The sequence below is a fragment of the Papilio machaon genome, chromosome 2, assembly GCF_912999745.1.
Source record: "Papilio machaon chromosome 2, ilPapMach1.1, whole genome shotgun sequence".
Classification (NCBI taxonomy): domain Eukaryota; kingdom Metazoa; phylum Arthropoda; class Insecta; order Lepidoptera; family Papilionidae; genus Papilio; species Papilio machaon.
The window spans coordinates 3,141,047-3,153,121 of NC_059987.1; the positions used below are offsets into that span (position 1 = coordinate 3,141,047).

The window sequence follows — 12,075 nt, forward strand, 5'->3', positions numbered from 1 at the left end:
TAAGAATGCAAGACGCTTACTAAAGATATTACAGTTTTTTTCAATGACTAGAGACAAAAAGAATAGACAGTACCTGGTTTTCCTGCAACGGCCTCTTTGACAGAATACAAAACTGGCTTCATACCGAAATTGAACTGGCTGTCGGATTTCTCACAGTTTACGATGTTAAATATATACGGCCGTCCTTGTTGCATGTTGCGGACTTCGAAATAAAACCATTGATGCCTTTTGTTAGAATTTACATCTGGCATCAGAATCAATTCGTATTCTCTTGGGCCTACCTGATAATATAATTTGTTATAAATTTTAATTCAGAATATTAAAAAAATATTGTTGCACTATAACATTTAAATATTTCAAATAAATGTAGTATCTCTTTAAAAAAATGCGAGCCGGTATAAAGATTGCCATCACAGTACCTGAATAACTTTTCTTAAATTCCCAGATTCGAATCTCGACTCGAAACTCAAACGCGCCGGAAATGTATTAGCCTTTGAAATTTCTTGTTCATCTGTATTTGTCAGTAGAATATCTGTACTGAAATTTTCACAAATAATTATCAATACGCCAATTAAAAAATAACGAGATGATAAAAAGGAAGATTTTTTACCTTTTCTGTGATGGATTTTCTGAAGCAGCAGCATTGCATAATTGATCTAAATCGTATACAACTTCGTTCAAGTACGATTCTGGATTGATAGCTTTGTCAACACATGATAATAATTTTGTTCTGGAGAAATAAAATACATTGTTTTTTAATGGTTAATTACACACTCAGATTTAGTATTAAAATGAGAAATTTATATTAATAAATATTGTGTACCGGCAAGCAGCTCTTTCCATTTTATTAAGCGGTTCCGGATGGTTAAGACTTTGACCACCAGTCATGTCCGGGTACGCAACTTTAACAAATGGTATAACGCTCCGTACTTTTGATGCGATTATTGAATAAACTGTTTGAAATATACTGTATTTTGATACTTCTTTATGTATTTTTAGAGATGTGCAAGACGTCAACGCTGAAATTAAATATACTTTAGATTACCTTATCTTTGTAAACTTTTTAAGGAAGATGCGCAAACGGATGAAAAAGTTAACCAGGAGAAGTGCATAAAGCTATTTTAAAAACAAAAAAAACATTCCTTTGATTTTGAAATCGTGGAACTTCGACCAATGGGCGACCATTAGTTTAAGTACTATTATATATACATGTATGTACTTACAGCTAGTTTCTTGAATCTTATTACAACAAAGATATAATGATGTGTGTCCAGCATCCGAAACACGTTCGTAGTCTGTGTTACTCAACATTGAACACAGCGAGAGACTCATATGAGATGGTACATTCTTGCTACCGCCTGACGTATTTAGAAATTCCTCTAATATCGAACCTCTAGAACTAGTGCGACTTCTTACTAGTTTTAGCTGTCTATTATATGAACCGAATTCTTTGAAATAAATGTAGTATCTGGAATAAAGGTATTATTATTAAAATTATATTAATAAAGTAAATTATTTAGTTACTAAAACCGTGAAATTCCACTGCCGTAACTCTTGTCTTTAATCACATCGTTTCTACTACTTTTTCTATCGTCTCTACTCTAATAGTATAACCCAAAGATATGAAAAATGTATATACCGCTTTAAGTCTTCTGTATCTCTCTCATTAGGGCTTATCCAAAGTGAATTTTGAGCAATTTCACCGGTTTTTACGTTCGGTTTTTCCAAATCGATACTTTTCTCTGGTTTTAGATCGGATTCGTCGATGTCAATGTCTGGAATGTCTTCTATACCCTCAAGGTCTGCTTCAGGTTCATCATCATCTGCGTCAGAATTTACAGTTTTCGTGTCAGAATTTGCGCCCTCATCGTCATCTTCGTGGCATGGCCATGAGGCGTTTGTACCTGGAAATGATGTTTTTAATATAGCGATGTAAAATATTATCAATAAAATTAACAATCAAATTACTTCACAAAAATTTTGTTTCGTAATTTTGAACTTTGCGAATTTATTCCAATTAATACGATAATTTATAAATGTATTTAAGATAAAAGCATTATATTGCACATTAATGGATTATGTTTATAGCCTAAATTGAGTTTAAAAATATTCCATAAATTTAATACCTTTAAGGATGGGGTTGAGATTAAAAGAGGCTGGGCTCGCTGTTGGAACGGGCAAAGCTTGATGCTTGAGACAAAGTGTGATGACGGAGCAGACGCGAGCTAACAGTCCGTCAAACTCCGGCTCATCCGGACACTGGGAGCAGAATCTATGGAGAACTTGCACGTGCTTCTTCGTGCATAGCGCTCGACGACCCGCCTCTGTTGATGTATCATAATACTATAATGATATGAACGAGAGATAGAGACGGATAAAAAAGAGAGTAAAAAAGGAAAGGAGAATCAATGTGAAAGAGCGTGCTACGATGAGATTATGGTTCACCTTACTACATGCTTCATTCGTATGTAGCATGAAGTCTACGGGCTTTCCGAACCGTCTTTTGTCACTTATATATTTTTTTCTTCGTTAACAACAATGTTAATGACTAGTAACAATAAAAATATTAATCTTACTGATATTACAAAGATGTTGTAGCGTCTGTAGAATATGAGCGCAAATTTTAAGCCTCATCCGTCCTTCGTAGCGGTCCCATCGGTCGAACACTCTGAGGAGAACGCCACTAAGACCAGTCTTCACAATTTGCATGCAGCACACCTCTGTTAAATATTCAAAATATTATCATTATTTTGATGTTCATTTCATCAGATATAAGTTAATATAGATCAAACTACATGGTGCGCAATGCAACCGGCTCGATAGTTCAAGTGTAGATATAGGAAGACTTGGGTCGTTTACTAAGTTAAATTCAGATTCGCTAGCCATCTCAGATCAAACTATCAAATGTAGCAAGGTTCGTTGTCGTGAAACATGTCAGGGGGGATATCATGTCCTATGTGTGGGAGACAAAAGTAAATGTGATATTTACTATTTTTGCTGAAGTAATCAATGGCGTCGAGACAGAGTCGCAGGCGTGCTGTGGGGATGTACCCGAGAGTCACTAGCACGCGCTCGTATGTCGTTATTATGCCGTCGCGGATCAGAATTGATGTTGTCACTGCTGTAAGTAAGTATACTAATGGTAGAGAATAAATATTTCTTATCATACAGATAATATCCTATATGATTTTTAGAGCTTTTAAGTTTTTTTTTGTAATTTGCTTATTATTGTTAATAGTAGTGATAAAAGAATCAATCTCTATCATGCAATACTTATTATTCTTAACTAATATAATATTAAAAATAGTTATGGTCTACATTAAAATTATTCGAGTTTAAAGCTGCAAGCATTAATCAGTATTAACTGCATAAATTAATGGCTCATTCTGATACATACCATTTTTTGACAGTTGTTTGATAATGACCAAAAGCGGAAATATTAACTTATTGTCTGTATAATGTCCTTTGAATATCAAATGCATTGTTCTGACGCAGCCGATCATTCTCACTTTTACTGCGAATTTGGGGTCTGAAAATAAATAACTAGTGATAAATGCTATTAAATTTTATAAGGCGCAGTTTCATAGCATATTCTTTGCATGATTGGAAAATTCATTAAAAATTGTTGCTTACCTCTTGGTGCTATAGCAGCTATAATCCATATTAAATCCTGAACCATTAACTCAGTACCAACATTACTATCTCGCTTGCACTGGGTATTGATCAAGGTCCGGAGTATAACTTGAGTCCCATTGATAGATATTAAATGTTGTGTGCATTGCTGTCTCGCGATATTGTTTGCTAAAACACAACAAAAAGATGTATATATATTATATAAAATAAAATAAATAACAACACGCATAATAAACGCAATCGAAAGATATCTTTTAACTTAATATAATATGTATTGTTAACATACAATTATGGTCATATTAGTTGTTAGGTTAAAAGCGAAAAACCAACGTTCACAAAAATATAAACAATATTAATATAAACATAACTTGTATTAAATGATGCTGCCACAAAATAGCAGAACTATTTTAATGGCATTATTGAATTAATTTTCTTTTAAGCAGGGCTCTTGGCCTTGGAAATATTTGATGATCATAGGAAACTAGATTGTTATAATGACCCCTATTCTCATAAATAATAAATGTATAATTTAATTTGTATTGTTTGTAAAGGAGAGATTTTAATAACTGACCAGTTTTTCTACTATGACTGTGAACTCACGACTTTTTTTAATGATATTATATTACAATTTTTAGCCGACTTCAAAAAGAAGGAGGTTATCAATTCGACTGTTTTTTTATGTGTGTTACTGCGAATCTCCGCCCCTGGTGGTCCGATTTTGATAAAAATTATTTTAATCGAAAGGAAGTGCTTGCTGATTGGTCTCATTTTTTTTTTATATCATACTAGCTTTTACCCGCGACTCCGTCCGCGCGGAATAAAAAATAGAAAACGGGGTAAAAATTATGCTATGTCCTATTCCTGGTTCTAAGCTATCTGCCCACCAATTTTCAGTCAAATCGATTCAGCCGTTCTTGAGTTATAAATGGTGTAACTAACACGACTTTCTTTTATATATATAGATTTTATAATAATATATATCATATTTTAAATTAAATTATTTTGTTGTAACGTGATTTTGTGGAACAAAATAACAAAGTTATACCCCTGGATGGGTATATTATTTTTTTAGTATAAATTGCAGCACAAATTTAATCATGCCAGTACGTAGAGCTTTGCATGCTATGTGCATAACCAACGTGAGAATGTTAATTTGCATTGTGTCGGTCGAAAACATACATCACTAGAACAAGGTCAAGTTTCAATTGGTTCAGTGTTAAGCAATCGTTGCAGCGAGTTGCAGGTTGCAGGTATGCCGCTAATGTCACTCGATCACACAGAGAGGAGAAAGGTGATTGGCAAGGCTCCATGAGATTCTAATGTGGTAAGTAAATAAAGTCGTGCATATTAATGATATCCAGTGATTCTTTAGAAAAAAACAAATGCAACAGAATTAAGAACCGAATACGCAAAATTAACGGTCATTGGGGCCACAGCAGTGGACGTACCCTTCTTGTTTAACGGTGCTTTATTCTCTTTGCCATTCTTTTTGGTTTCTTTCTTCTTGTTTCCTTGATTTTCATTTGCGGCTGTCGTTCCAAGTAATATGTTAAACATTTGTTAAAATAAGTTTAATATTCTAGTATCATGTCGTAAATGGCTTTTTGCGTCGTAAATTAAAAAAAATAAATTTAAGGACGCAACATATAGACATATAAATCGATTAAATATGTACAACTAAATACCTATTTTTTCAGCTACATACATAACTATATTATATCTGTCTATCTAAGCATATAATAATCTGTTACATAAATAAAGGTTACCTGTATTCTTCTTTCCTTTTCCTTGTTTCAAACACAGCGTTTCTCTTAAAATCGACGTTATATACGTGGATGTTGCAGGATCTCTTGTATTCTGTAAGACAATATAAGTACTTACTACTTACTATCTTCGTAGTTATTTCCCTTAGTACAATAAAGTGATATTATTTTAAATTAAATTACTTATTTTTTTATTTTTCTATATATATGTCTTCGAACTTATATTTCGTTTACCAAGAAATTAACTTTAATAAACCTCTTACTTCTAAAATGGAGATGAGTACTGGAATGGCACCAGTTTGCTTGTTCCACAGCTTTTCCAGTGTTGTTTGGCGAACCTGTTTGTCTGAAAGTGAAAAATATTGCTTTTAAAGAATACAGACACTGAAAACAAGTGTTCTGTTTTAACCATAACTGTTCACTGCTGAAACACACAAATGAAAATAAGTTGATTTCTGTCGCTTTATTTTTAACAATGCGTTTCTGTTTGAAGGAACAGGACGTCCTCGCCTATACATTTTAGTTGAGTGACGGCGCCTTCCGGGACTTTTGTTTTACTAATTTGAGGACAGCAAGTGATCTTTACATTGAGTTACAAACAAAATTACTGTACTCATTTTACCCTTGACTCAATTAAGTTATCGTTACTAAACTAGAATACAGTTATTTGGCATTGATGAGTTGATATCGCGGGACAATAATTAAAAAGTTCTCACGATCGTGGGATGCCTTTATTTTATATTTTTATGCTAAATAATAAACTTACATTTTTATTCGGTATTTGTATATAAACCAGTCACCAAAAATTGTGAAAAAAAAGCCAGTGGGACAGGGAGAAAACGATTTATAAGTCTGCTTACTCAGTTCAAAGGTACGGCGTAATTAACAAAAATGTTATTGGCCCGGTGTCAAGTAAATTCGAAGGAACGACAGATATCTACATAATGTCTGCACAGTAAATTAAAATTCGCAGGTGGCTTTGGCCGTTGTATCAACACTCGTAGTTTGATTGACAGCTGTAATGCCATTTGCTTCTGTTGGGATGCTTCATTGTGAGGGCAATTGTTAAATTTAATCATTTCCTACTGTTTATATTTACAATATGTTTGGCATAACATCTTGTTTTGGTTATAAGCACTGTTTGCTATCAAATAAATTATGATTAAATAATCAAAATTTACGAATTTATATCATAGTAGTATGAATGGAAAAGTTTAGATGGATGGATGGATGGATGGACGTTTGTTAGAAAGTATCTCCGGAACGGCTCCGTGGATCTTTGGATATTTGGCACAGATGTAAAACATAGTCTGGAAGAACACATAGGCTACTTATTAAGTTTTTTAATTCCGTGCGGACGGAGTCGTGCTCGACAGCTAGTTAATTTATACAGCTTATATAGGTATTAAGCGTAGATAGCCATCCATCTCATTCTAATTAAAATTTAATTATTTTAGTGAAAATATAAACAATGTACAAAATTAAAGTTTTTACACAAAACCATTACTTCGTTAGGACACTGAGATAACAATGATATTGAGTGACGTGGGAACGTTTGTCGTGACGTTGGCGACCTGCCAGTGGATACGCACGATACGACACGCGTCACCAGCCCGCCGCCGGCAACGGGCTCAGCCCGCAGTCGGGTGGAATAAAACGCTGACGCCATAGCAGCAAACAGTCGTAACTCTTGCTACCAAGATTACATTTAAAAATAGAGTTTAAATCGCCGATTGACGGTGAAAAATTACACTACTTACACACTTACAGGATTACTGTGACAAAAATTTAGAAACACGTTCCGATTCTGTGTGGAATGCTTTCTCATTGCAAAGCTCAAAACACCTATTCTGTTTTCATTGTTTATTCGTAGCTAGTAGCTACCATTGTCAAAAAATGAAAACGCATACGTGAATTACATTAATACATATTTATCAGTATAATAAATAAACTGCAAGAGTACGAAAATGCATAAATCGGAATGCGGAGACAAAAACTACATTTCCAACGTCGCGACCTGTTTCAAGGCAAACAAATCATTTTAGTAAACACACTATAGTTATTTTATTTTGAATTAATGCCATTTAGTAGGAAATAGGAAGTAAAAATGATAAATAACATTTTAACACATAGAAATTACAAGTTAATCTATGTGTATTTTGGTAAACGAGCCGAGATACGAAGAGGTCCGCAGCTGTTTCGAGTCAATGTCAAGGCAATTCTTAATTTATACCGCGATATAATTAGATCCTTGTGAATGTAAACAACTGTACGTGATTTTTGTATCGCCCTTTCATTAATTTCTTTGCAGTTGACGGAATTAAACTTTTAATTATAACAAAAAAATTACTTGACAGTCGAATACTAGCACTATTTTAAGCCTTAGTCCCAAGTAGCCATAGAAGTTATGGGTTCTTATTCATCATTTCTTTTTTTTTACATAAATATTTCAATATTTGCTATAACTAGTATACGGATAAGTTTGTACAAACGACTATAAAAGTCCTACAAAATATATAAGAACATCACAAGTACGATGTTTTTCAAACATCATTCTATAAAAATTACATGCACTTATAGTACTAAGTATTCTTATATCATTAAAATAGTTATGCTTTTATAAGGAGGCCTAATTTTAGTTCTCTTTCCCTTCCCATCCTTTTCTTAATAGGAAAGGATGGGAAGGGGAAGTGGATTTGGCGGAAGAGGGGACACATAGGAAGGAGAAATATCCTCTTTCTGTGCGTCCCCTTCTCCGTTAATTAAAGGTCGGCAACACATCTGCATTTGCGGATGTCTATGGGCAATGGTCGCCTCGCTATTGCGGCGAATCCAGGTGGCCGTTTGCTCGTTTGCCACCTTATGATATAAAAAAAAATACTAGCTATTGCCCGCAAGTCCGTCCGCGTGGACTTAAAAAATAACTTAATCAGTAGCCTTTGTGGTCTTCCAGATTATGTTATTTCAAGGAAATTCTTTTAGCCGTTCTGGAAATACATAATAACAAACACTCATCCATACATCGTACCATTTGCCTTTATATTTATAAGTATTTTAAACCTATAGTTAAACGAAAGCCAAGTCGTTTCTTGTCTTTATAAATCTTTGATCAATAATGCAGTTATATGATTTCTTAAGCTATTTAGAGTTACGAAGCTTCGATTATAAACCGGAAGAAATCTATAAACACGTGGCTGGTGGAAACGCGCTATTTAAAACATTTCTTAGTTATCGATGATGTAGTTCGATTAGATGTAATATTAAAATTCGCATGTTGCACGGTATAATCTGCGTGCAGTCTGCTATTGTAGTCTATTTCTGATACATTCGATTTCGTAATAATTTCGTTACTCTTTGGTTTATGCATTACGATCGTAGGTTTCAAAAAGTTTCATGGGAATCTTACATAAATTAATGAAATTGTAATTTTGAATAACTGGGTTAAGTCATTACTGTTAGTGTATTAATCGAATGTGAGGAGCAGAATAAATAGTTTAACTATAAATACTAAATCTATGAAAAGTATGTAAGTGATCAAAATATAACAGAAAATATGTTTGCTAAAACCAGAAAGGTAGGAAGAATACATATTTGACGAAAATCGTATTGAAGAAAGTAACAAGATGAATGTGTTGGATTCAAAATAAACAACGACGCATTTGCTTTAATGAAGCTATCAAATATTATGCTTTAAAATAATCTTTTCCACCTGTCACTGGGTTATTCACTACGCGAAGGTTATTGACAAAGATCTTAATTGAGATTGATGAAGATTAATAACATTGAGTTAGACGAAAATTATTTAGAATCATACTGTATTAGTTTAAAAAATACTATTAGACAATGTTTAGTTAAACATGTGTGTTAACCCTTTGACCGCCGTTAATATCATTGACGTAAACGTGGTTATATGTTTCACAATAAATATATATCACTACATAATGCTTTCGTTAAGACTTATCTAGAGCAGTATTTCAGTAAGTTTTAACACCATAACAGAAACAAGGCTAGGGTGGCGTATCGATTCTTATCAGTTGCAATTAGGGCGTTGCAAGGTGACAGTTACAAGGTGCAATAAACTGTTTTATACTGATTGATACGAATCTGTATTCTATCGTATAGGTTATTTGGGGTCAAAATCAAATAAACAAAGTGTGAAATAATGGTGATCTCGATACTATATATTTCTAAACTGTATTCGGTAGTTTAACAAGTATACAATTATCGGAGTAAATTAACAGTGACACTTGTGTAGCAGGTACGGGTTTTGGGCCACTGCACCAAATTATTGCATGATTGTTAAACACGCGATTCCTTTGCAGATATACGAGTAACACTATTTAGTAGCTTAAGTACTATCATTTATATTATTAAATGCTGGCAGTTTGTTGTGAGAATTGTTGCTGTAACAACGATTAATGTTCTATAAGTTTTAAGTTTTGTTAGGGAAAGTTTTTGTTTAAGTTTGAAGTAGTTTTAGTTTGACAATGAATGCGTAGTTTTGCAAATTGAAATTAGTTTCTAGCTAGCCCCCTGGATCAAACACATTTAGCGTTGAAGAAAAACTAATTGCACACATGCGATTTTTTTTAAAGGGGCAAATTTCTGAGTGAGCGGCGAGATAATCTGATATTAACTAAAGTCGCATTTTAAGCTATTATTTTAACGTTTTGCATGATGCTATTACATTAATGATTTTAAAATTAATAAGCAAGACGCGCAAGTGTTAAGATTTGCGATTTGGGGTAAATTTAGTGCATAATAATAATAAAAATTAAAAGATTTAAGAGAACCCATTAGATTTAACCTAATAACCTCTAACCAATATACCCTAACAGATAACATATTAACATAAGACATCATTAAAAATATACTTCCAAAGAAATTCATTTACACGAGACGTACCAGTTACGAAAAAATAAATTACCCATGTAAAAGAAAATTAATCCCTATCAGCGTATAAAAAAGAATGATAATTCAATTTGAATAAAAAATGGATAATCAAAAGCTCGGCAAAAGTATTCTACGCGTCTACTAAGTCATTAACGTACTTTTATCACGCACAATGTTTTGGCAAACTTCGAAAGTTATACATGTACTAGTTTTTCAATTACGATTAATAAAAGCTTTGTTTATTATTTGCATTCTTTACAAAAAATACTAGCAATGTATTAATTAAATACGTACTTGAATTGTAAAGCTTAAACAAGTGATTATATTACTTGAGTTCATTTAAGTCGTATTTATTTAAATTGAATTTGTACTATATGTATAGATATTTACATAATACATTTTGTAGCATTTTTTATATGATTTAGTACGTATTCAGATTTAGGGCAGTAAAATTATGTATAGATACATTCTAGAATTTAAATTATACAATCAATGTTAATTCTAAAACTGCAAATCGTTAAGTAACTATTTGTATTCATTATACTAAGGTCTGATGACAAACAAAATGGCAATAATCATAACGTTTATGATATAAGTTTCCTTTAGGCAACGGCAATATTACTTCCTATACAAGGCAGGAAAACAGAAAATTTCTATTTGTACGTTGTAAATATATTTTAGTCATGGACAAGAAGTACGTATGTTTGAATGCAGACAGAAGTCTCCCAGAACTGTATCAAAAATATCTTTTTCACAGATCTGTGTTGATATGGCTAGTATAGTAGAATCAAATTAACATCTCGGAAATAATTTAAAAGGTCGGTTATAAATTATAATTCATTTTATTAATATTAAAAGTACATAACATTTTGAAAGTACTGATGTAACTACTAAATAGTAGTCCAGAGAAATTAAAACATGAAAGTAATTTCTGCCAAGAACGATTACTCAAAAAAATAAGACAAAATTATAGCAAAATATAGATAATTTGATATCTTTCCGGTTGTCAATCGTACACTGACGTGTGATATAAATTAATAAAAAATTGACTTAAAATCAAATTCCGTTTTTGGCATAGAAAATTCAAACTGTAAAAATCCAATTCAAGCATAAACTATCTATCATATGGAATGATTTTCTAATATATTCACTTTGCTGAGAAAATTGTAAAATAGAGAAAAAAAAAATTATTTTCCGTTGTCTCTACGGATTCTATCGACGCAATGGGAAACACACAATAGTTTCAAGACTAGCCAACTCCTCTATACATTAATTTTTCACTATCGCCACATCCCTTCCCTATTGTGCTCTTACTCAATCCCAAATAAACAATTATTACAAGTCTTACTTGATAAGTTTAATAAGTTTACCTTTTACTTTGTAAAAAAAAAACATTTCGACCATATGCTGTATGTTATTTCCTTTTACATTCTTAAAAGTGTCACGTAAATTGTTTCATATTGATGACTTAATTTACTTCAGCAAAGGTCGAGCAACGATTATAGTACAACCGCTGACAGTGATTGGCTGGCAAGGGCTGACAGCTCTGGTAATTCATACACAGTGTAGTCATGATAGTCTAGTAGTTACATGATCTGTCTATATATCTGAGGGTTGCTGATTGATTTTCGAATGAATTGTACTTTTTTTGGTGAAATGGAGTGTGAAAAATATAGCGTTGTCGTACTTCTGATACACAATATATGACACCATTGGTTGTCAAAGCTCTATATGGCTAATTTTTGTTAAAACATAACTGTACGAAATGATAGGAGAAAGTTATGAA

At 32.7% G+C, this 12,075-nt stretch overlaps 1 protein-coding gene across 4 annotated transcripts in view; it reads right to left on the minus strand.

Annotated features, from left to right (window-relative positions):
- The window catches only part of LOC106717635 (cytosolic carboxypeptidase 1), a 60,967-nt gene that overhangs the window by 42,904 nt on the left and 5,988 nt on the right, over positions 1-12,075 (minus strand). For 3 of the 4 annotated variants that reach the window (XM_045684908.1, XM_014511524.2, XM_045684925.1), the window contains 14 exons: positions 5,660-5,742; positions 5,400-5,490; positions 5,082-5,162; positions 3,634-3,801; positions 3,398-3,529; positions 2,990-3,121; positions 2,577-2,720; positions 2,127-2,324; positions 1,640-1,904; positions 1,224-1,468; positions 824-1,019; positions 611-730; positions 420-537; positions 74-281 (listed from right to left, as the gene is read on the minus strand). In XM_045684908.1, coding sequence (XP_045540864.1) covers positions 74-281; positions 420-537; positions 611-730; positions 824-1,019; positions 1,224-1,468; positions 1,640-1,904; positions 2,127-2,324; positions 2,577-2,720; positions 2,990-3,121; positions 3,398-3,529; positions 3,634-3,801; positions 5,082-5,162; positions 5,400-5,490; positions 5,660-5,742 — 2,181 coding nt within the window. The remainder of the gene's footprint in view (positions 1-73; positions 282-419; positions 538-610; positions 731-823; positions 1,020-1,223; positions 1,469-1,639; positions 1,905-2,126; positions 2,325-2,576; positions 2,721-2,989; positions 3,122-3,397; positions 3,530-3,633; positions 3,802-5,081; positions 5,163-5,399; positions 5,491-5,659; positions 5,743-12,075) is intronic. The other variant, XM_045684913.1, reaches the window with a different exon arrangement.